Source organism: Cydia splendana, chromosome 8, assembly GCF_910591565.1.
Source record: "Cydia splendana chromosome 8, ilCydSple1.2, whole genome shotgun sequence".
Classification (NCBI taxonomy): domain Eukaryota; kingdom Metazoa; phylum Arthropoda; class Insecta; order Lepidoptera; family Tortricidae; genus Cydia; species Cydia splendana.
The window spans coordinates 18,240,761-18,266,578 of record NC_085967.1 but is presented as its reverse complement, the minus strand read 5'-3'; the positions used below and the strand labels follow the sequence as shown (position 1 = coordinate 18,266,578).

Here is a 25,818-nt window from a genome sequence, read left to right as displayed (position 1 = left end):
TGCGAACTAGTGCTTTTTACTTTTCCAGCTTTTTTAATTTAATTCTAACCGTATTCGATACGTCCACACCAAAGAGTTTGGATATTCAAAAAAATTTTTTCGCAAATGTATTAAAAAACGTCGTTCAATGTACGTGTGAAAGTGTTATTATTTACGAGTCCCGAGATGTCTTTTATGAGCCGTAGGGCGTAGGCGAAACATACTTTCCACGCTTGCATTGAAATGTACTATAAAGGAGCGTATGCAACAAAAGAAAAAAATCGAAATATGACATGTATTTTTTTTATCTAAAGCATTTCACAAAACTCACAGATTTTTTTTTAGGTCGAGTGATGACTTATATCGATCCTTCGGAGTCGGAGTCCTCCCCTCCTAAGATTTTTAATTCTACTAACCCAGAAGGCTTCAACTTTGGTAAGCCATTTTTTATCCTATTTATGTTAAAGATATTTTTAATTCTGGAGGCATCAACTTTCTTCTTCATAATCGTCTCTTAACACATTCAGTGCCAACGCGAGCTACGCGCTACGAGCGTAGCCGATAACACGGGAAAAACCGTATGTAGCCGAAAGCGCCTACGAACACAGAACCCGCCTAGCGGGTCGCTGGCAGTGAATATGTCAAATGAGTCACGACTGAGGGTCGTCGTTATAAAATTGTTGATGTACCTATTGTTATTATTTTTGCTTGTATGTAAATTCAATGTTCATGTGTAAAAGTGCCCTTGTGGCCTATTTGCTGAATAAATGATGAAGTTTTTTTTGGTCGCGACTCATTCGTCATCCTCATCAGTCGTTATAAATTTACGTAATTTATGCAAATTATTTATTTTCAGGATACAGTATTGCAAGTGGTATTTTTATAAAAACATTCGCAAGATACCCAAAGCCAGATGTAGCAATCGGCACACCATATGGCGATTACGGCATCGGAAAGGTGGGTCAGAAATATGTACTGAAGAACCAAAAAAACGGGTCATTATGTAAGAATATTTGTATATAAACTAGCCCGTTCTTTATTGTTCCGATTTTTTTACTCTAGTAGAGAATAACTTTCTAGGGTTAAATGTAGGTAAGTAACTAACTTTGTTTAACTATACTAGGTATTTACTGTATAAATATTACTCTAATATGAAATCGGTAATCAAGCCTAAAAAATACTACCGTCAGCTGCAGAGAGAGGTGACCCCCCCTGCAAACAAATTTCTATGCAGGGGGGGGGTCACCTCCTCTGCAGCTGACTTACATAACGTTACGTAATATATATATTATTTTATATTCCATATTACCCTAAACGTTCGAGTTGTATGCCATTATTAAAGTTAGTCCCATTATTCTCTTTATTTATTCTTTTTCTTAGGTTGGGCATTTTATAATATGAATATAAAAGTAAAATATAAAAACACTTACAAACCAATAAAAAATACATATAAACACATTAGAATAATTAACTCCCATTATCATTGAGTCATAACCAAAAGAACTAAGTATTAAAATTTTATAAGCGAAGCGATGGTATTTTATTTATTGTAAGTCGTGCATTAGCTCTCAAAGGGTAAAGTTTATCTGTTGATGAGCACCACAAAAATATGCCAATTGAAACTTTTTGAAAAGTCGGTTTTATAAATTATTAAAACTCACTTTAATTTCAGGTGATAATTTTTGACAAGGACCAAAAGTGGCAGTCAGACGTGGACGACCCGGCAGGAGGGGTGGGGTCCATGTTCGGCGCAGCGCTGTGCTCGGCCCGACTCGACGGCGACACTACCTCGCTACTCGTCGGCGCGCCCGCGCACTTCAGTGGCGACGACAAGTACCACACCGGTATCGTGTACATTTATAGGCATAAGACAAAGAAAGTAAGTATACAGCATTTTACTCGAAATGTTAGTTTACAAATATTAATAATTAATTGTAAAAGCGTTGTAAAGTCTAATGGTGTTATTTTTAAACACTTGTTCAGTCTAACAAGCCCTTGACAATCATTTGTCCGTCATTGTGACATTTATTTTATAGTTAAAAAGAAACAAAAAACGGTGGTTTGCCAAGTTTTATTAATAATAATAAGGGGTAAAATAAAACAGATCTGATGGCATTGTACTGCTCTGGATCGATACTCCAGCGCTCTGCCAACTGACCCACCAAGACCTCATCCATAGCCAGCGCGTAGAGCGCTGGAGTATCCAATATCGATCCAGAGGCCGTGAATTCGACTTACCCACGGCAGTAATTTTTCCACTTTTATTTATTCTAAGCTTAATAGCATTGTGCGCAGACGTTTGCTGCTTGTTAAAAATTCATTTAATAAGTAAATTTACAGATTATGAAGAATGTGAAGCAAATTGAAGGCCCTAATAAAAATGGAGCATTCTTTGGTTACGCCATTGCCAACATAGGGGACATGGACAAAGACGGAAAAGATGGTAAGTGTGATAAGTGTCCCGTGTTTTAGGGTTCCGTACTCGAAAGGTAAAAACGGGACCCTATTAAATATTAAGAGTACTAATACTCCTCTGTCCGTCTGTCTGTCTGTCACCAGGCTGTATCTCATTAACCGTGACGTGATAACTAGACACTATTAAGTGCTTGAAAATGGTGACCTAGGCTCTCCAAAACATGTCACGCGAGTGACTAGAATATAAACCATAAAGTTTGTTGAATTAGTTTAACATTTGTTTACAGAAATAGTCATAGGGGCCCCATATGAAGACGACGGCAAGGGTGCCGTATACTTGTACGCGGGGTCAGCCCTAGACGACAAATCGACGACCACCTCCTGGCTGCAGCGGTTCCAGCCCAAGACCTTCAAGAACCTGGGCCTGAGTCTAGTCGCCAATAAGTACTCTGACAACGCATGCAGTGGCAAGTTGATCTTACATTTTAGCTTCTTCGTGTTACAGTAAAGCCTCATTTGCACGACGTGGGGAACATGCGTTCAACTAAATAAAATAAAATAAAACAATACAATACAATGAATAATATAACACTGAATTCAGTCACCGACCAAATACCTACCGCACAGATGTGGTGCATAACTGTATTCCATCGTATTTCCTAGGAAACGTTCGTATTTGTCATGCTACTTCAGTCAAGGTCAGTATTGAACCGAGACTCACTGAAATAAAAGAGGAGCGCTGGTGGCCTAGCGGTAAGAGCGTGCGACTTTCAATCTGGAGGTCGCGGATTCGAACCCCGGCTCTACCAATGAGTTTTTTGAAACTTATGTACGAAATATCATTTGATATTTACCAGTCGCTTTTCGGTGAAGGAAAACATCGTGAGGAAACCGGACTAATCCCAATAAGGCCTAGTTTACCCTCTGGGTCGGAAGGTCAGATGGCAGTCGCTTTCGTAAAGACTAGTGCCTACGCCAATTCTTGGGATTAGTTGCCAAGCGGACCCCAGGCTCCCATGAGCCGTGGCAAAATGCCGGGACAACGCGAGAAAGATGACTGACTGAAATAGCAAGACACGTTCACGTTCGTATTTTCACGGAAATGTACGAACGTTTCCGTGAAAATACGATGGAAAATAATTATACACTACATCTGTATAATTTATGTTTTAATAGCAAATTACTTATGTCTCTTTACGGAGTATTTCCAGTGTCCCTGGTTTTATAATAGGTTAATACCTATTAAATTAGTAAGTGGTATCCTTTTACCTACTCGTCTAGCTTGTATGCAAGATCAGCCTAGAACGTTTTAATTTTCATTTATAAACATGTGAGTTTGTGTTACACAGATCTGGCAATAGGAGCTCCTGGCAATGACAGTGTGGCGGTGTACCGCTGTTTGACAGTTATCACTGTCGATATAAATACTATTGTTCCCGACCTGCAGGTAAGACCTTGTCTTTGTTTTGTTAGTTTTCTTAAATAACATCAAACTCTGAAAAGCAGTAATATAGAGATGAAAAAGGGGATATTATAACCGAGATGGTCTTATGGAATCGATGTCATATACTTACCAAAGAAAATATGACTAAGCCTTCCACTCCTTCCAGTGACCGAGGCCGAATTCGAACTGGCGTCTTCAGCTTGCGCCGCTAACGCCCTGAGCCCTGGGTTTGCGTTACGACAACGAAACGCGATCTGTCTCTCTATCGCACTAAATAATGAAGAGACAGATAGCGTTTCTTTGTGGTGGCGCAAACGATTGGCATCTTGGCCTAAAGGTCAGGACGTCAGCAGCGTAAAGTTAAAATTAAGTAATAGTACCATATGTATAGTGTTAGATAATTCAATACCTATTTATGTACCTATGTTTATGATTTTAATCTGTTTTATTGTTCTTTAAATTAGTATATTATCTATTTGCCTGAGATACAGGATTACAGGGTCAATAAACTGCTTCACTCACCGAGGAATAGTTTTGCTATCGCCCAATAGAGGGCGCAAAAATCAAAGATCAACTGCCCAGCATCAAGTCTAGCGTAAGAGCGCCATCTAGCGTCGAGTAGGTGACAAAAGATTGTAAAATACCAATTAAAAAATCCTGAAGATGGAAGAAGTTATGTCCGCACTCCGTAAGCTCCAACAAGACATGGACCAACAAAAAATTACAATAGAAAAGAATGGAGAGAAAGTTACTGAACAGATAACAGAAAACATAAACAAAACTTTAGACACAAAATTTAGAATATGGGAAGACAGTCAAGAAAAATTACTGCAAAAGATAGAAAAACAGGAACAGAGGCTTCATACCCTAGAAAAGCAAGTAAGACAGAGAAATTTGGTATTTTTCGGCATCGAGGAAAATGAAAATTCTTACTCACAGCTAGAAACAAATATAATTGACTTCATAAACAACTTCCTTTCAATAAAATTAAATAACATAGATATCCAAGAAGCGAGGAGAATTGGCAAAAAATCAGAAAACCCCCGTCCCATTACCGTTACATTTACCACTTTGGGCAGCAAAATCAAAATAATGAAGCAAAAAGGACTACTAAAGGATACTGCCTACTACGTAAAGGAAGATTATCCACAACACATTTTGGAGAAAAGGAGAGAGCTACAGGAGCAAGCGCAGGTGGAGAAAAATAAAGGAAATAGAGTCATTATAAAATATGACAAACTAATTGTACTAAAAAATAATTCTGAGACAGAATCAAGTTCAGATACCAGGAAACGGAACCTATCCATCTCACCACAAAATAACTTTACTCGCAACTCCCAAGTAAACGCTCCACAGCCTCCACACAATATTCAAGTGGCGAAGAAAAATAAAACTGTAGCAACACGGAATGGATCTCAAAGCTCACCCAGTACGTCGCAAGGACCCGTCAAACCAGGCATCCTTAACTTCCTAACTAATAAGCAAACAAACAGTAAGCAGGAAGGAGATAAAAATAGAACCGAAGACAACTTGAACGCCTAGCAATTAACACCTCTCTCAGAACACGTATTATACGAAGAACAAAACCTATTAACACCACAAATCCATCTTCCAAGCCGGTTGGTCACCGTGGAAGATTATGACCAAAACCTTCCAAAGAAATCATCAGAACTTACAAAACTCAGCAAAAGAAGCTCACTCCAGCTCTACATATTTACATACAATGTTAGAACTCTTTCATCACACGAACGATTAATCGAACTAAATGAAGCAATAGCGAATATAAAATACGACATCATAGGTTTATCAGAAATACGACGCCTCGGCAACGAAATTTCAGAATACGATCACTTCATTCTGTGTCACACGGGTCAAACGCCAGGAAAATATGGAGTCGGTTTTTTAATAAACAAACACCTAAAAGATAATATCGAGAGCTATGTTGGAATCTCTGAACGAGTCGCACTTCTAAACATCGAAATTTCAGATAAACCGCTCACCATAATACAGGTATACGCACCCACAGAGGCGGCGCAAGAAGAAGAAGTGAATACTTTCTACGAAGAAATCTACGAAGCTATAAGCATGGCATATGAAGATTACATCTTAATGGGGGACTTCAATTCAAAAATAGGCAAACCACAAATGGATGAACATCTTGTAACAAGGCAATATGGCTATGGTGACAGAAACGCACGAGGACAGAGGCTCATAGACTTTGCGCTGGAAAACAAGCTAGCAATTATCAACACTTTTTACAAGAAAAAACCCAAAAACAGATGGACGTGGCGCTCGCCAAATGGGCAACATAGAAACGAAATAGATTTCATAATGTCTAATCGTCCACAAATATTTCAAAATATCGAAACTTTGAATCTAGATTATCCGTCAGACCACAGACCGCTCAGAGCTACAATAACACTTGCTAAGCCGAGGAAAAGTAGAGCCAACTACATAAATAAACAACTCAGCATTCTCAATAGCGAAGAAGAGATTTCACAGTTTAAAGAATGCCTGATATATAACATAAATACTCTAGAAGACAGCAATAAAGAGGAGACAGTACAAGCCCATTATGACAAAATAATCAACACTATTCAAATAAGTTTACAAAGTGCTTGTAAAAAAGATTCACCCAAAGACCGTAGTATACTGACAGAACGCACAAAAAATGTAATAAAAAGAAAACAAGAATTGCAACAAACCAAAAATAAATCTAGATCACAGAAAAACGAACTCAAAGCATTATACAAATTAACCAGTAAATATATAAAAATGGACTATCAACACCACAGATTTTTAACATTAGAAAGACATTTAGAACAGAATGGAAGCACAAAAAAAGGATATAAAGAATTACGAACAAACAAGACATGGATCAAAAGTTTAAAAAAGAAGGAAGAAACGAAAAATAGCCGTGCTGAAACCATAAAGGTTGCAACAGACTTTTACAGTAACTTATATAGCGCCACAACAACACATAGAGATCCAATAGAGAATTATTCACCGAAACCTCAGCTGTCAAATGAAATATCAAGATATGTCATAGAGCCTATAGACTGTGAAGAAATTATAGAGACAATACGAAAGCTAAAATCAGACAAAAGTCCAGGCTCGTGAGATGGTATTTGGGGTTAATAAAATATACCAGTCTAAGTCCTTGAGTCATAAAGAGAGAAACTAGATATAGACTAGATGTAATTACTGTCCTATAACAGAGGCCTGAACTACTTTGGGGTGTCTGTAGAAAAAATGCGCATGGCGATTTATATACTTGAATTTATTATCGCAAATTCGTGGGGTATTGTGCGTTCCTATGAAAAATTCCACAAGGCATTAGTTTTCTGGAAGTCAATTATCCGTGCTTGGATATGAACTCAATAAGTAATCTCTGCACTGTGGTAATACAAATATGAAGTACAACCTATGCCTTTTATTGCTCGAACCATTACCAGAATTTGATGAAGTCTTTATTAAATACAATAACAATTACCAACGCACATACCCCCCTGGGAACAATATGTATGTACTCGTCGAACCAAGGAAAAACCCAGGAAAACCTTGGCTCGACCCTTAATAACCAACATTGTAATGTCTAGATACATTGATGCTTACACGTTTCAGTTATCTAACAATAAACATTTAACAATCTACTCGTAATTTCCAAGACAGTATACACAGTATAATTGCGAATGACGGTTTAACATGATTAGTCGGTAATATTCAACTACAAAATACAATACCAGTACATATTTCCATATACAATTCATTTACATCAAATTATCTGCGGGAGCTTGAATCCCTGATTCTATAGCTGTATTTAACCATATTTATTAGACAACAATAATGAGAGTCGAACTCATTAGATATAATATAATTATAGGATGTCACCTTTAAATACTCATAATATAGCTTGGCAGGCTATAGGTAACATTATTACTCTTGGCCTAATGCTAGGTAAGGGGCTATTCATAAATTACGTCATTTTAAATTAGGGGGGGGGGGGGGGGGTCTGGACATCGGATGATGGTAGCATTACGTAGGAGGAAACGGGGTCATTCGAAGCATGATTTTTGGATGATGTTAGGGGGGGGGGGGTCCAAAATCGTCAAAAATCGATGACGTAATTTATGGACAGCCCCTAAGTACTTAACTGGTTATATCGCCCAACCGGAACCACTGATTCTAGATCTGATTTTATACAGAATTAAATATAATTTACAAAGTTAGATAACACTTGGCGATATTTCGTAGCAAGAGCAAATCTAATGGTCGCGTCGCCCTCTTTGGTGTCTGGAATCTCAGTGTCCTTCTCCTCGCCCGTTCTTAGTGAAAAACCTTTACAATACTAGCTTATCTCTACTTAAATTAGGGTCGACTTTATTAACAGTGAATAAAATACATTCTCGCTACAAGTGTCTGCACATCCCCGTTTGTCGTGACGTCACTGTAGTTTCTCGTACGGGACGCATTCTTCTCTCTCCCTCCCACACATGGGGCTAGCGTTGCTCTATCCCGCTCGCTCGCACAGGGATGCGAAAGTGCCCGTCGCAGCGCAAGCGACGCGGCGCAGAAGATTGCTTCCACGTGTTGACTGAAACATTGGAATAGACCAAAGTAGATACCGCTGCGTATCGTATTGTAGACCTTAGGGTCATGTGTTGAGGTTCTAGATTAGTTTACCGTTGTGTACAGTGACGGCCCTTTATCTCTCCCAGCGAAAGCCAGAATCGACGTTGTTTGCGTAGTTTTTGTAATTTCCTCGAAACTATACATCGGACAACTCATAAATTACACCCTTTTTACTTATGGTTTCGCTTTAACTTATCGTCGTTTATTTTAGCCTGTCGTTTTTGTCCGTCTAACTATTTTAAATTTATTGCTTCCTTATTATGGGGTGATACTCCTAAATTATTAACACTTACTGGGTATCTAATACCAAGATTCCACCTCACTCGGATCACATTACGAACGACGCTATAAAAATCGGTCAAGATATACTAGCCAGACCACTAGCAAATTTATTCAATCAAATTTTAGAAGCCACTGAAACACCAACACAATGGTCTGAATCTAATATTATTTTGCTTTATAAAAAAGGAGACCCTGAAAATATCAGCAATTACAGACCGATAAGCCTTCTGCCATCCATATATAAACTTTTTTCAACCATTATAAACCAGAGAATAAATGTATCACTAGAACAAAAACAACCCATCGAACAAGCCGGCTTTAGAAAAGGTTTTTCTACGATGGACCATATCCATACCTTGGAGTTAATAATAGAGAAATTTCAGGAACAAAACCGACCATTGTACGTAGCTTTTATCGATTATCAGAAAGCTTTCGACACTGTATCCCACGAAAGTATATGGACAACACTAAAAGCTCAACAGGTAGAGACAAAATACATAGATATTCTAAAATCTATATACAATAAGAGCACGAGCCGAGTAAAACTAGAAACGATTGGTCCGAGCTTTCAAGTAAAAAGAGGAGTAAGGCAAGGGGATCCCCTGTCCCCAAGAATTTTTATTAAGATACAAGGAAAAACCTTAAGTCACCTGAGATTTGCAGACGATTTAGTACTACTGGCGGAATCAGCACCAAATCTGCAATACATGATCGAAACTCTACATAAAGCTAGTTGGCAAATAGGTCTTGAAATGAATATTTCTAAAACAAAAGTCATGTCAAATTATAAAAAATCAAACATCACACTAGACAATGAATTATTACAATATGTGGAACAATATATATATTTAGGCAAACAAATTGGATTCAACAGAAATAGCAATGAACTAGAAGTAGAGCGGAGAGTGAAAATTACCTGGAATAAGTACTGGAGCCTAAAGGAAGTGTTTAAAAGTAAATTGCCAATAAAGCTGAAAAAGAAAGTTATGAACACATGTATAATTCCATGTTTAATATATGCAAGTCAAACTTGGAAGTTCACCAAAAAAATCCAGAATTTAATAATAACGTGTCAGAGAGGTATGGAACGTAGCCTGTTAAACTTGAAAAAAATTCAAAAGGTACGACACACGAAAATAAGAACAGCGCTTAAAACTATAGATGCGCTCAACCAAGCTCAAAAGTTGAAATGGCGATGGGCCGGACATGTGGCACGACTTAAAGACCGCAGATGGACGAAAATCGTCACTCTATGGAAAGGCCCTGCAGGCAAGCGACGCAATGGAAGACCACACTCACGCTGGGATGAGGACATAATAAAAATAGCTGGACCAAACTGGCACCAAACAGCATTAGACCGAACAAAATGGCAAACTTTGGAAGAGGCCTTCACCTGAGAGGGGTTCCTGTTATGTACACATTATTTAGTAAATATTTATAAGAAAATTAACAATTCTAAACTAGTATTTAAGCATGAAACAAAAAATGATTTACTAACCATAATGTAAGAAATCTTTAACAACAAAAAAACCTGTAACAATTTAGCGGGAAATAAAAGGCTTTTTATTTTTTATTTTATTTTATTATTTATTTATTACAGGATTACATTCCTAGTTCAGGCGCACGTAACAATGTACGTAATAAATATGTAAAAGTGCACGAATAATGTAGGTAACATTAGCAATAATAAATTATTCTTATTCTTAATTATTCTTATATCTTGACCTTGTTTCAGAACCGTACTGATAAGACTAAATTTGCATTTGATGTGTGCCTAAATGCGAAATATCCTCCTAAACCAGAACACATTACAGCTAGTAAGTTTGACGACGTTTCTATTTTATTGCCAGGATCTAGCCAAATGTCAACCATAATTTTAAAATTAACACGGAACTTAATCTCGTAAATCTTACAAACAGACTGTGTAATGTTTTGTAATAAAACCCTACTACAAAACATTACGTCCTACCGACTGCGCCAAGTAATGTTTTGTAATAACACCATTTGTTTCTTGCTGACACTGAGTTTTTATTATATAGTACTAAACAAAGGCCGCTCGCTGTCACTGTTACTTCCATATGCATTAGGTAATTGTAAACAGTCTGTAGTTATAGTCTGTAGTTGCGTGCGCGGGGGGGGGGGGGGGGGGGGGCTGGTACGATCTTGTGGCTACCGGGCCAAATCAGCTTTGATTGACCTTAGAAACAATTGTGCCAACCGGCTAAGTTGTACTTTAGGGTTATAATCTAAAAAAAATGCGGTTTATTCGATTTTTGACAAAGTTGCGTTCGGCGCTCGAGGTCACACACATCATAAACAACGCAAAATGTATAATTTTACTGTATTAATTACAGACTGGCGAGGAATATTTTGTATCTTTTGCGAGCTACCCGCACTTGATCTTGATTATTCACTTGTACGCTCAGGGTTTTGTCCCTTGTTAGTTTCAAAATTATGAGTGAAAATCGTGTTACTTTAAATCAAGTGTCAATCGATTATAGAAAACTCCAATTGAAAGTTAAATATGTATATAACTTCTTCGCATTGGTCCTTTCTGTACATCTCTTTATTTAGCTTGTAATTTTAATTGAAGTAACTTATTCAGTTGAAATTTAGATTACTTCCGTAATAGGGATTTGACCACTAGTCAAATCAGTTTCTTTTTTTTAACTGTCAAAACGATTTTGCTACTATGGAATTTATATGAAACACTAGCATGTGACGTCACAATGAAATAACCTTCTCTTTATAATTTTATACGGATTTTAAAATTGAAATTGTGTCTAAAATAACTGCTGTCCACGTTTCGCTGTTAATCTTCTGGTGCTTTATTTCATGCATGGTGTAAAATAATTTATTTAAAAACAGTGAAATACCCTATTCCGTTGACACCGAAATAATATACTAACATGGAGCATGGAGCTAATCTGATGATGTAGTCGTAAGGTAGCCAAAGGAACTCCTCAAATTGAAAAACACAAACACATCAAGTTTAGGCTCATTAGAAAGGTCGAGAGTACTTGATAGAGATTAAAAGACAAGACAATACGTACTTACATAAAAAATATAGTGACACATTTACTTTTCAGTTGGTGTTAGATGATTTTTTTTATACCACATAAAAAAAAAACATCAAAATCATAAACGTGTGTCATCTTTTCTACATTCCCAGTACTATTTGTGACAATTTGTATTCATTTTCAGAATTCGCAGTAAAAGTCAAGATAACCCATCCCAATGCTACCTTGACTGGCGCAAAACCAAATGAAGACTTTATAGAATACAATGAGATACTCGACAATAAAAAAAGCCCTAACGGCTGCAGGAGCATAAGTGTAACGACGTCTGAGGTACTACTTCAATTAGCGTTTTTTAGGGTTCCGTACCTCAAAAGGAAAAAACGGACCCCTTATAGCGCATATACTCGTGCGTCTGTCTGTCTGTCCGACCATCCCCCCCCCCCCTTTATTTCAGAAACTAGGCCTAAAATTTTGAAAAAATACACAAAATAGTACATTACCTATAGATGACAGGAAAACCTATTAGAAATATGCAATCAAGCGTGAGTCGGACTTATGTACGGAACCCTTGGAACGCGAGTCCGACTCGCACTTGACCGGTTTTTAATGAAATTGGGTATATACAACACCAAATTAGGTGGCCACATTGAAGAGTTCAAAACCTTGACTAGGAAAGGCGTGGATTATTTTAAAAATTCTAGTTTTAAATTTTAATTATACTGCAGTGACATGTACCTAAAGTATGCCATACGATTAATAAATTGGGTATATAGAAATATAGATCATTAAGTAAGTAGATACTAGTAATAATCCAAATAAGGAATTTTCCCTATACATGTCAGCGCCACAAGGCATATGCATAAGGCATATGGTTTTTGGCAACCTATGCGACGTTATTTCGTTTCCCAAATTTGTCCCCGAGTCCCGAATATTAATGTAGGTAATTGTCTCGTATAACAGGAAATCTGACTTTGTAACCACCAAAAAGCGCATTCAAAAAGTCAGACAAAGTCCGTACAAAGGATATCTTACCGAGGTAAATGCGGGATGTACACACTCGCCAAGAAACCCCAAGAACGAGAGTGTACATGCAGCTCCCTTCTCGTCTCGCTCTTCCTTGTCTCGTCTTGCGCTTCTCCGATAGGATCGGAGCGGCTCGCGACGAGTGTGTACAGCCGACATACCTAATGGCTCCTCTACATCAGCGGTTCTCAATCTTTTTTTTTTGACGGAACCCTTTTGGAAAAGGAAATACTTGATGGAACCCTACAATGGTGGTGGCGGCATAGTAAAATTTTTCGAGGCGACTAAAGCATAGTGTTCTAAATTCTTGCGGAACCCCTGCAGGGGTGTCGCGGAACCCTTAGGGTTCCGCGGAACACACTTAGAGAATGGCTGCTCTACATGATGGGCCAACGCCGGCCACTCCAAGGGACGCAGCAATGCGGTAGAATGAGATAACAATATCACTTGCTCCCTCTAACGCATAAATGCGTCCCTTGGAGTGGCCGGCGTTGGCCCATCGTGTAGAGGAGCCATAACAATTACAAGTAATTGGACTAACATTATTATAACTACCACCTGTTACAGAACGGAGACTACGAGCAAGAAATCGAATTCCTAATAACAGCTAAACTCCTGGACGATCCAGCAAATAGTTCATCATTCGACTCGTCGAAAGCTACCGTGAGCCCCCACAGCAAACTGTGGCACCCCATGTCCGTGCGGGCGGCGGAGTGTAAGAGAGAACCGTGCCAACCAAAACTGTCTGTCAAACTTACAACCAACGTTCAGTAAGTCACATTTACATACTATATATTATAAGTAAGGTTGAAGTTTGATCATCATTATAGTCTAGTCCAGGAATCAGAAAACCGCGGCTCGCGAGCCGCATGCAGCTCTTCGTTCGTACAAGTGCGGCTCTTCACGTATAAGACCACAAAAATAACACAGTATAAGACCATTAAAACGAATATTTTTGGTTCATTGCGGTCCAGGAACTGGTGATTCTACGGATAGCTCTTGTGTAAAAAGTTTGCTGGTATACTAGTCGACAGATGTCCATTGCTGAACATGGGCCTCGATCTTCACATCGACCGGTCGTTGGAAGCCCTCATCCAACGATTCCCTGCGACCTCAGATTGGACGTTTGCCTCGCTTCAAGATTAGATTCGAAAATCGTGTATTACCTATAATTCTTTGAATATAACAATAATAATAATAAGCCGAGAAGGACAAGTCCAGTAAGTACCTAGACTTGGCTCACGAGATAACCGCCATGTGGGATGTTGATTCGACGATCATTGTCCCGATAGTCGTTTCAGTGAACGGTCTAATAGCGAAGAGTCTCGACCAACATCTTGAGAGACTCTCGCTAGGTGGTTGGATCAAGGGTCAGATGCAGAAGGCGGTGATCTTGGACACGGCGCGGATAGTCCGCCGGTTCCTCTCTCTGCGGCCCTGACCACCGGTAGCTTGGGCCCTGCCCCGCTGCTGGCGGCACCCTAGGTTAGGTTTTTTATAATGTGTTTATATTAATTTTTATTGTTTTGTAAGTGTTTTTATATTTTACTTTTATATTCATATTATAAATAACCTAACTTAAGATGAGAAATGAATAAAGAGAATAATAATAATAATTTATTTTCATTTTTAGTACATATAATGACGACCCTGTCATGGTGACCTTAATTTCTATGACATAAGTGCTCAATTTTGTTAACATATTTTACTTATAGCTTAATAACGACCCATTCCTGGTGATTTTATTTTTTAAATAATTGGATTTAATTTATTTATTGTGAAACTGCTGACATACGATTGTAATTTAATAATTTTGAATGAAATTTTGATTGTCAGTGTTATTTTTCGTACTCCATTATTCATAATGTAAAAAAACTGACAATCACAATATAAATTCCTAAAAATTTACCATGTGTAATTTTAAGTGACATTGTATATTGTGAGATAAAAAAAAAAAAAAAAAAAATAAAATAAAATAACAATTAACTTACCATTACAACACCTATTTGTTCCAATCATGAACACTTTACCTCAATCGCTAAACTCGATCTAACCACAGGAGTCCGTACCTAATCGGGTCTTCGTCGACCGTACGCGTCGACGTGTCCGTTCGGAACGGCGACGCGGACACTGCGTACCGGCCGTGCGTGGTGCTGAGCGTGCACGGTGGCGCGGCGAACGTGTACCGCGCGCCCCCGCACTGCACCGTCTATAGCGACACGCGCAGGATCTGCCAGCGGCAGAGAGCGGTGAAGCCTAATAGCAAGTGGGATTTAAACGAAATGGTAGCTTTTTTTACTCATATAAGTAATATAATCTTTTCGACGCTTGCAAAATAAAATTACTCAGGATTAATGCATTTTATACTAAATGTATGACATACATTGGTCATATGTAAAGTGGTCACCGAGTTAACCCTTAACTACTGAAGTGAACCACGTCGCTACATTAGCTGTATAGAAAAGTGAATATTTAAAATATGTATGTTAGTGTCTGTACAGTCGTCGTCAGATATATCGAATCGGCCAAGACACTAAAAATATCTGAACATGCAATTTAACGTCTTGGAACACTGAACACCTTAACCGCTCCCATATGGCGTTTCGTTAACGTTCATTAATTTTAGAATCGTGCACGAAAGGACTGTCATGAGTGTCATGACTGTGTTGAACTTTGTAGTAAACCACTTTACTATAAAGTTTTTATATGAACCTGCTAATTCAAAATGACGCATGTCTGCAGTGCTAAATTACTGTTGCTTTCCAAAAGGTACTCATATAAAAGCAATTTTTGTAATTTTTAATGTTCTGAACAAAATATGGTTCACGGGAGCACTTGATCACTTCGGTCTTGAAAACCGATTAAATGCGTTTTTATCTTACAGGCAGCATATGACCAAAACATCGAGATAGGCCTGGAGGGACTCACTAGCGATACCAAGAAAATAAAGGTCGTGGCAGAAGTCTACAACCGCTGCGAGACCGCCAACAAGCCTGACGACAGAAGTTCCATTGAGTTTGATCTCATCACTAATGTTGACGGATTGAAGATTGAAAGGTTGATATGACTGTATTGCTGTTCTGCTCATCATTTATGTTTAAATTATTAATGTGCCATTTTCAACCAAAAAGGTACAACTTATTACCGGTTGTCAATAAGGCGCTATTTCCATATAGCCTCAATATGAAATCAACCTTATCGTTAACCTTATCTTTTGGTTGAAAACGTCACAATTTTATCGTACAACCACAACTTGTGAAAATTAATTACATCTAGTTTGTGATTGATTTTCTAATAATATGATTTTCTACAAAAAAGTGGCAAACTCCCACAGCGGGAATATCTATTTCAAATTTAATTAAATTTAAAGAAAGATAATTCCAACAACTCAAAAATAATGTATACGCTACCTGAAGGGTTAAAAACGTCGTTGTAAAAGACTGACAACTTGGGACTCTACGTTTTGATTTCAGCTCCGCGCACGCCTGTTATAAATTTCTACTTTTGTAATTAATTTACAGCAAAACGGATCAGGTCGAATCGGACGGAGAATCGGTATTCTTCCGTAAAGATGACTTTAAAAGTGGAAAGAAATTACATCATACATATACCGTAAGTAACTTATATTTATAGGATTTTAATACGAGATTCTTCCATATCAACTGTCAGGATTACAATAAAGTAATGATATATATTTTTCTTAAACGATTGCAGCGCCATTTGTGTTAAGATTTGCATGTTTATCCTCATTGTAAACAAATTAAAGGGTATGCACTATTTTAATATTACCTCATCAGGGATAAATTAATATAGCTGCAAAAGTACAACACCGTGTTTATAAAATTGTTTGTTGTATTTATTATCTATTCAATTTTTATTTCAGATATCGAACGTAGGCGAGATCAACTGGGTCGGACTCGTTGGTGACCTCTGGCTGTTTAAAGGGCCTCACATTACTTACGATAATTTAATACAGGTATGAGTAAGGCCGCGGCCTGGGCGCACGAGACCGGCGGGGCAGCGAGCGGAAAATCAAGGCCATTCATACACTAATGCGCCCGACCAAATGTGTGAACGGCCTTGATTTGCCGCTTGCCGATTCGCCGGTCGCGTGCGTCCAGGCTGCGGCCTGGCGTGTTGATGAACGAATCGTTGAGCGCGTTACTGTTTTCTTTTAGAAAATGTTCTCAATGACGCCAATTATAATTATTTTTGATATACTTATAGGTATATTATTAATGTTCTATATATTTATTGCGTTGTTATCTGCTTAATTTTACCTATATTGAATTAAATATACACGCCTGTTCCTTTTGCACCCATTGTAACAAGTTTATCAAACTGTATCAAAGCAAATAAACTTCTGATTTTAAGATATACAACGGTGAATCTGAAGGGCTTTCGTGTGCCGTGAAGAATGACAACAGTACGAGCGACTTCCACGGCTTAAGCTGTGAGTTGGGAAACTTGAATCGCAAGGGAACCATCACCGTGGTCATACCTATCACTACGGTACCTAATGAACTAGGTACGTACACAATACCGTTTATTTATTTTTCTATGTATATTTTTTTGGTCTCCTCTATTTGTAATATGGATATACTTACAAGTAAAATACAAAAAAGGCCCAAGCTGCCGGTAGTCAGCCAGAGAGGAAACGCCGGACTATCCTCGCCGTATTCAAGACTAAGACTACCGCCTTACATCTACGCCTTGCATCTATTCTGACCCTTGATCTAGCCACCTAACGAGAATCTCTCTTAGGAGATTTTGATTTTGGATTTTTGGTCGAGACTCTTCGCTATTAGACCGTTCGCTGAAACGACTATCGGGACAATGATCGTCAAATCAACATCCCACCTAGCGGTTATTTCTTTGTATTCTAGATAATAGGTACTTATATAGATACCTACTTACTGGACTTGTCCTTCTCAGCTTTCACGAGATTCTCATATGGGAGATGGCATCAGAACAATGTCAGGCTTATTTATTGACAGTACAAATTGACAATTGTATTTCAAACTTAGAGCTATGGAGGGTAGAGGTAACGAGAACAATCACATGGATCTGAAAAGTGTCCATCAAAAAACCTTAAATAGGTGGCGCCACAATACAAAGCGAACAAATTTTTGACTTTGATAAAGTTCATGTCATGTCCTTGTGCTACCCTAGCGCCACCGGAGAGAATTCGAATTATTATTTACAGCTGCCAGCTGGACACTTTAGCAACAGTTATCCCATAAGAGATTGTTCTCCTTACCTCTACCCTCCATACCTACTTAGAGCGTTAGAGGCAATTACCTAATGATGTTAATTCACTTGTTTCAGAGAAAGTTTTGGAGAAATCAAACGCCACAGTGAAAACATTCCTCAGAGTAATCGCTGACAAACAAGAGAAAGAAAAAACGTAAGTTTAGTATAAAAAGAACCTACAACTTTCTAGTTATTTACACGTGACGTAATCGCCCTAAAACAATTTAAATAACTTTGAACCTCGATCTCTGTAGTGACCACTACCGTCTTTTCAGCAAATCATTCATAAACATCTTTTAACCAGATTACACACCGCCAACCGCCTTTAAGTTATCTTCGAATTTAACTATGTTTTGTAAATAACTAGTTTAACACATAAATATAAAAAAAAACATGTTTATGATTAGGGGGGACCGAGCTGAAGACGATTACAGATACCGCAACATTGTCTTTATTTGTCATCTTCCCTCTGTTTCAACTTACCTCGATCTCCCCTAATCATGATTGATGTGACAAAGTGGTGCCGTGCCACAATGTTTCGCACTGTATAACGCTAACTAATTCAGCTCTCAAACTTGTAGGCACGATTTTCTTCGACTTACCTAGTCGCCAATAATTCTTATTTTGTTTCTCAGAGAACTTACCACTTTGGTGTTTCAAAAAGGCAAAGTGCCTGTCTGGATTATAGTGGTAGCAGTTTGCGTGGGCATCCTCATTGTTTGCCTCATTGGATTCGCTCTTTACGAGGTAAGATTAGAATACAGATTATTAATTAATAGTCTCATAAGTCTCCGCGTACTTATATAAGTAGGTAAGTAAAATTTCAATTCGAATTTTGAACTCTTATGGGAATAAAATAAATTCCAAATTAAAAAGAGCAAAAAGTGGCCTGCGTCTCAAGAGGATAGATATCGTATTAGGAATTGGACTGGTTAGTCAAATTAGCTACTATTTTCGAAATGTCAAAACTGATGTGCTGAGCTTGAAAAAGAAGCTGGAAGAAGTTTGCTGACCTAGACCCTAGACGTAGGCAAAGAGAATTAAATCAATACGTTTTAGACGTAGGATGTCCAAGTAGATAGAGAAAATCAAACGTTCGTTCTCTGTTCATAAATATTAAAATATATTTTGTACTCATACCTAACGTTATACTATATTCAGTTCTATCAGATGTGTTTTGAATATGACTCACAGCTACCCTTATGTATGTGGTTCTAATATTTAATATTTTTAAATTTCCTACAGTGTGGATTGTTCCGTCGAAAAAAGAAGGAAGAACTAGTGAACCTGAAGAAGGAAGTTAAACGTAAAAGCATGGTATGTTAATCAATCGCTTCTTACTTAATTCCTTATCCTTGCTTCCCTAAAACCTGCTATAACGGAGAATACTCCTATATTCTTGTGTAGACTCTACACTGTCGAGACAAATTAGCTCTGACCCGAGATCACGGGACGCAAACTCTAAGCATACACGCTCGCTGAGTGAATCTATTAATTATAAAATAATATTCCCATCCGTTTTAATAAAGAACCCTCGTATGAGCATATGTAAGCTAAGTATTAGGTACGATATTTAAAAAAATATCTACGAAATTAAAATAATAAGTAATATTCGCACCAATCGCAGATGCTGCAAAGGCAATCCATGAGACTCACGGACACAGCCCGAGCCGAGCTAAGGAACCGCACCTACCGGGAGCTTCTCGACGAGGCCGAGATCAAAGAGGTAGAGGAGGCCGAGGAGGCCGAGGAGGCCAGAAAATCCCAATTAGTCACCATGAACCATGAGAAAGCCAAAGGGGACAATGGCTGTAGAAGCACAGTTCTGAACGAAAACCCGGCCGGATCGCACTATGATATAAGGGCTCATATCGAGAAAACCTTGCAAAAATAAAACACTATGCGACATCAAGGTATAGGTGCGAGTGCGACTCTAAAAAATGTACTGTAAAGGCGGAATTCCACCAGTGTGCGGCACTGTGCGGCACAAGCATATTCAGTACAAAAATGCTTGATGCTCGTGCCGCACAGTGCCGCAAACTGGTGGACCCCGCTTTAATGTAATTATTTTGGTCGCAATCATTTTGACACTCGCTCGAACCATCAAAAACCTTTATTTATATACTACTACCTGGCGTTTTACCTTTAAAGCGTGCAACCTAACACGCAACATAATAAAACGTAACATCGTCGAACAATATCAGTGAAAATCACAAACACAACGGGAGGGTTTCATGTTGTTCACTTTCATCGGTTATTGTATTTATGAAACTAATTGTATGTACGGTCGTGGAATTTGATGTACAAAATGGTACTCAAAATAGGTAGGTACTCAAGTCATTTTTGTCACGTAATTTACAATTATTTTAATTTTACTAAATAAATAATTGCGCATAGGTATACTAATTTTTATATTTTTAACGAAATTATTATGTATTAAGTAGGTAGGTACATAATTATTCTCCAATAAAGTATTCTGGCGAATACTTGTATTTTATTCTTAACTAACAATTAAACTTTACTAAACCATAGAATACACTAGTTAATGCTGCTCTCTTAACACGACATGTTGTTGCGCGAATTTGCACGGTTTTGCCTGAAGTCGCTACCGACTTCAAGTCGCGCGATGTCGCCAGACATGTCAACCGAAATCGCTTGACTTCGCTGGACTTGTCGCCGACACATGTCGCGGGACATTTATCCCTATATCCCTGGCTTAAAGCGCTATTCATGAATGAGAAGCCACTTTCTTGTCAGTAGAATGGCGGGAAAGGAACTGTACGAGTACGCGCGAGCGAGGGCCAGAACTATAACATTTTTAAAAATGCGCTTTTTTTCTATTGATAATTTTTTTTTTCATACTATAGACTAAATGAGCAGTAATAATAAGACATCGTACATTTTATAGCATTTTTGGTGCAGCGGAGTGGTGTTAACGGAATTGGTTTAGATAATTCCAACTGAAATGGTAAATTTAAGTTAATATTAACGTAATTAACGCTAATTAATAATTAGGGTTGAAATTGTTTATACCAATTCCGTTAACACCACTCCGCTGCACCGAAAATGCTATAAAATTTACAATGTCTGGTAATAATAATAACATTAATGACGAAATACACTATTCAAACACTGCGCTCTTTCTCGCAGACGTACGAGTATCGGTTACGGCACACGGTGTCGTTGTATTTGCCCGTGGTTCTGAGGAGCGACACGCAGTACTCGATGCCGAAAGAGTTGTTAGGTTCATTGTTGTCCCAGGGCGCGTACCCGACCTGCTCTAGAGTTTGATCTGAAAACACAATTAATACTGCTTTATCCACTGCCATATTTCATATTTACCAGTCTCTTTTCGGTGAAAGAGAACATCGTGAGGAAACCGGACTAATCCCAACAAGGCCTAGTTTCCCCTCTGGGTGGGAAGGTCAAATGGCAGTCGCTTTCGTAAAAACTACGCCAATTCTCGGGATTAGTTGTCAAGCGGACCCCAGCCTCCTATCCGCCGGGACAACGCAAGGAAGATGATGAATGATGATCCACTGCCATATAGATGATAATACTGTAAAAAAAAAAATTAAGGAACGGAACTCACTTCCTGCAAATCTATTCCCAGTCCCCTACTTATAACTTAGATCTTTTTAAATCGAGAGTGAATAGACATCTTTTGGGTAAACATGCTCCATCCTAGACTGCATCGGCACTTACAATCAGGTGAGATTGTAGTCAAATGCTTACCTTTTTCCAATAAAAACAAATAAACATTATAGCGCTCTGTAACTTTTTTATGGCGCCTCCAATGTGCGGTTTAATGCAATAGATCTCGAAGTAGCTCAGCTTAATAACTAAAGACTATCGGCTCGATTCGGAAAATGAATTAGATTTCGACTAGACTTCAACAAGTTACGATACGGATAATTTAAAGATATTTGTAAGATATATATGTCAAATTTGACGTTTCCACGATTCTGGAGGTCCTCTTGAACGATTTCGACAAGTTATGACTTAGATATCCAAGTGACATCTAGTCGATATCTAATGTAGATCTAGTTGATCTCTAAATCGTCTCAAGATTTTGTGATTATCTCGAAATCCGAATAGGCCTGTATGGAGCCGGGTCAACCTCTTCACGGCATTCGCAATTACAAATTTTAGCGACGTCCTCACTATTATGTCAAATTTCTATGAGTTTACGACGTCATCTTTGTTTGATTAAGTCGGTGCAAAGTTAGGTTAGACTGGCTTGTTTGCCCAGCAAAAGCTAGCTATTATTTATCCATAATATATGATTTTTACTGCCTGATTCAAATTTTTATAAACGTCAAAAAATCTGATCTTGATACGATATGGATCAAATATATCAGTGTCAAAAGAGACGTTTCAGTTTGAAGAAACGTCACTTTTGACACTGACAGATCCAATCCATAATCGTATCGAGATCAAATTTTTGACGTTTATTAAAATTAGAATCAGGCCGCGAGTTCATTCCAGTGGGAAAACAATTAAGATATCATAAGTATAAGTACTTACGAAATATCATTTGATATTTACTACTAGCTTTTCGGTGAAGGAAAACATCGTGAGGAAACCTGCATACATCTGCGAAGAAATTCAAAGGTGTATGTGAAGTCCCTAATCCGCATTGGGCTAGCGTGGGGACTATAGCCCAAGCCCTCTCGCGCATGAGAGGAGGCCTGTGCCCAGCAGTGGGACGTATACAGGGTGAAATCTAGGCTGAAGTTATTTATTTTTAAGTATATGGAGGTACTTACTGAAAATGGTTCTAAATATTATCGGAGACTTCTTCTCCTCCGCACGAACGCCAACAAAGAATTGCCAATCCTCAATACTCCTGGGCGTTTTGTCCAGCAGACCCTTGACGATTTCGAACTCGCCCTCGTTGTTCAAGATGGCCAAGTGGCCCCCCTCCGCTTGGCAGTTGGCATATGCTTCGTTCCAGTTAGCTTTTATACTGGCTATCCGGTAGCAGCTGCCAGTGAGAGAGATCTTGGATACGTAATCTGTAAGTCAGATTTTTTTGTTAAGAAGTAACTTAATAGTTTTCATCGATAAGCAATGTTAACACCATGAAAACGCATTTTGAACGCATTTTGGGAATTTAGCCGTATCATAACATCTACTGTGCACTGCGATTTCATAACTTCATATAATACAATTATACCTTACTTATTGTCATCTTGCTTTAACGCTTCTATGCGTTTTGAAAGTTGAAACAAGAGAGTTGAAAACAAGTGACCGCTTTTTTCTACATTTGGCTGTTCAGATGTCAATTTTTTTCAATGGGTCTTTATATTTTTTTCACAATTTTGTGCTTAGTTCCATAGACGATCTTGATCAATATGACCTCACTTCATAGAATATGACGGTTTTAGAGCAGGATTCAAAACACTCTGTACATAGTTATGCATTTGAGGTACCTTCGCCCACACTGTTAACTGTACATCGGTGGATCTTATGCCTTTTGTAATAAGGTCCACCGATGTACAGTTAGGAGTGTTGCTGTTTGTACTAAGAAACATCCATTAAAATCATCATCATTCGCTTGCCCTTATCTCATTCATTTGGAGTCTGCGCAGCATGTCTTTTTCTTCCATAGCTCTCTCTCGCTCATCATCTCATCATTCACTTGTATTCGTTTCATGTCATCTCTCACACAGTCCATCCACCTTTTCCTCGGTTTTCCTCTCCCGTTATTTCCCTCCACATTATTTCGTAATACCTTTCTCGACGCATGACTTTCATCCCTCCGCATTACATGGCCGTACCGCGCTAGGCGATTCGCTCTTACTGTTTCCACTGAAACCTCCGCTAAAATGTGAATCGTTAAAGTCTTCTCTAACTACAATATCTTACCATTAGAATAAGTCCCACATTCCTCGTTGTAAGGGGCGTCCTTGGCGTTCACTTTGCATATAAACGGCAGCTCGAAGTAGCACAGGGAGCTCTCAATCTGTCCTTCCCTATTCACTACTTCGCACCGGCGTCGTGGTCCGTAGTCGGTTTCTTCTTCCACTGAGAAAGAGACCAATATTACTGTTAACGACTGAAGTATAAAGAAACAGCCAGCAAAGTTAGGAGTAAAAAAAAGAATAGCAATCTTGAGGCGTTTCTGTAGTAGCATCTTCAATTTGAAACCTGATTAAACAACTTTCGCTTGATAGAAAAAATCACAAACATAGGTCTAAAAAAACGCATTATTAAAATTTTTGTGAAGAACTATTTTTGCACAAAAGCTATCATCAACATGTAAATTAATTACAAATAATATTTATACTCAGGCAAAATCCTATAACCTTGTAAAGCTTCATATCATATTAAAGAACCCGAAAATTATTCTAACACAAAAATGTTATTATACAGTAGAAGAGTTCCTATAAGACAAATGAATACAATTTTATTCATTCGTCTTGTAGAAAACCTAATTTGTATATTTGCATTTTGGCGGCATCTTATTTTCCACCATCATAAAAACTGAATACTTACTTTTAATAATGGGTTCCTCGTCCTCATCAGCCTCATCGTGACCGACCCCATTCCCATCTACAAGCACCAGTCTCCCGATATCCGGGAACTTTTTAAACATGCCGTGTATCAGTGCTAGATCTTGTTCGGACTCCGGCGACATAAGCCGCGCGCCTTCGGCCCGGCATGTGCTGTGCGCGCGTTCGGTCGAGGCCTGCTCTGTGTGCATCTTGTAGAAGGAGTCGGTATTTCTGTCATAGGTGTAATCTGAGCGGTATTGCTTGCTGATAGCTGGAGATTCGGCGGCTGCTAGTGCTGTTTTTGATAATTAATAGAATCAGGCGTTAATTTACGGAAATGCGATATTTTACTTTGCTAATCCGCGAAATAATAAAGGGTTAGGGGTTAGGGTTAGGTCTTTTAATAAATACATGCAACTCAATAATACTAAAGTAGGTATATCGGTTTAGCAATGATTGACTAGCATGTTACTATTTCGCGGGTGAACAACATATAACTTAAGTTTGTTTTAATGCTGTTTTTGATAAGCACGGAAGAAAGAATGAGCGCGGCGTGATTCTTTGTTTATAAGTAATTAAATATACAATTTAACTCCAATAGGCCTAAATCCACAGTAAGATCATTAAGGCTTGTGTTTTGGATAAAAAATGACGACCAGGATTCGAACCAAGGGCCTCCAGATTCATAATCAAGTTCACTACAATCACTACTTAATAAATTACGAAGGCCGGTGTAAGTTATTGTCTATTTACACTGAATTTATATTTAATTATACTTAAAAATTCAAATAAATACACCAATCAAATTATCGTAAATAAGATGAAAATCCACCACATTATGCCTGAGTAAGTATTCAAACAAATCACTAGATTTATATGAATTCTCGATTCACAATGGAATTAGTCAAGTTTAAAATTGTCATAATCACTCATAATTTACCAGGCATATTAAATGATGTGTTGAAAAGTTAGTTAATTTTCAAACTTACCAACGCAAAAAGCCAAAATTGTAAATATATAATCCATTTTCTTATATCTTATATCACTACTGTCCGCGAGCAAATAATTATTCTAACTAAATGCAGTCCCAATAACTTGAACATAACATGAAGATATCACAGAATAAGTAATATGATGATAATGTTATCAATTTAAAGGACGCATGTGAAGCAATGTTGTTTATACCTATAATACTTACATGACCTTATGCTTGCGATAATGATTACTGGGAACTGCTGCAGGGGTTTACACCGGGCCCGTTTCTCAAAAG

The 25,818-nt window shown here is 38.2% G+C and overlaps 2 protein-coding genes across 2 annotated transcripts in view; one reads left to right on the top strand and one right to left on the bottom strand.

Moving 5' to 3' along the window:
• Positions 1 to 20,033, top strand: part of LOC134792965 (integrin alpha-PS4-like) — a 32,504-nt gene extending 12,471 nt beyond the window's left edge. Inside the window, exons 7-24 of the mRNA XM_063764454.1 lie at positions 325 to 414; positions 836 to 936; positions 1,652 to 1,858; positions 2,320 to 2,422; positions 2,682 to 2,861; positions 3,744 to 3,841; positions 10,488 to 10,569; positions 11,957 to 12,102; positions 13,363 to 13,565; positions 14,855 to 15,080; positions 15,680 to 15,852; positions 16,317 to 16,407; positions 16,679 to 16,771; positions 17,170 to 17,323; positions 18,124 to 18,202; positions 18,684 to 18,795; positions 19,294 to 19,365; positions 19,676 to 20,033. Coding sequence (XP_063620524.1) covers positions 325 to 414; positions 836 to 936; positions 1,652 to 1,858; positions 2,320 to 2,422; positions 2,682 to 2,861; positions 3,744 to 3,841; positions 10,488 to 10,569; positions 11,957 to 12,102; positions 13,363 to 13,565; positions 14,855 to 15,080; positions 15,680 to 15,852; positions 16,317 to 16,407; positions 16,679 to 16,771; positions 17,170 to 17,323; positions 18,124 to 18,202; positions 18,684 to 18,795; positions 19,294 to 19,365; positions 19,676 to 19,942 — 2,477 coding nt within the window. The 3' untranslated portion in view covers positions 19,943 to 20,033. The remainder of the gene's footprint in view (positions 1 to 324; positions 415 to 835; positions 937 to 1,651; positions 1,859 to 2,319; positions 2,423 to 2,681; positions 2,862 to 3,743; positions 3,842 to 10,487; positions 10,570 to 11,956; positions 12,103 to 13,362; positions 13,566 to 14,854; positions 15,081 to 15,679; positions 15,853 to 16,316; positions 16,408 to 16,678; positions 16,772 to 17,169; positions 17,324 to 18,123; positions 18,203 to 18,683; positions 18,796 to 19,293; positions 19,366 to 19,675) is intronic.
• Positions 20,034 to 20,780: 747 nt separating this feature from the next.
• LOC134792975 (secretory phospholipase A2 receptor-like) lies at positions 20,781 to 25,661 on the bottom strand. Its single transcript, XM_063764467.1, has 5 exons — positions 25,538 to 25,661; positions 24,550 to 24,843; positions 23,920 to 24,078; positions 22,818 to 23,066; positions 20,781 to 21,340 (listed from the first exon to the last, which is right to left on the bottom strand). The coding sequence occupies exons 1-5, from the start codon at positions 25,572 to 25,574 to the stop codon at positions 21,174 to 21,176; spliced, it is 906 nt and encodes a 301-aa protein (XP_063620537.1). The 5' UTR covers positions 25,575 to 25,661; the 3' UTR covers positions 20,781 to 21,173.
• Between the last annotated feature and the right edge of the window lie 157 nt (positions 25,662 to 25,818).

What these genes read in the sequence shown, in the direction of transcription:
- LOC134792975 (XM_063764467.1), bottom strand. Translation starts at nt 25,574, where the DNA reads ATGGATTATATATTTACAATTTTGGCTTTTTGCGTTG. An exon ending in AATTTTGGCTTTTTGCGTTG is followed by an intron (nt 24,844 to 25,537) that starts GTAAGTTTGAAA and finishes TATCAAAAACAG; the next exon opens with CACTAGCAGCCGCCGAATCT. An exon ending in CGAGGAACCCATTATTAAAA is followed by an intron (nt 24,079 to 24,549) that starts GTAAGTATTCAG and finishes TCTCTTTCTCAG; the next exon opens with TGGAAGAAGAAACCGACTAC.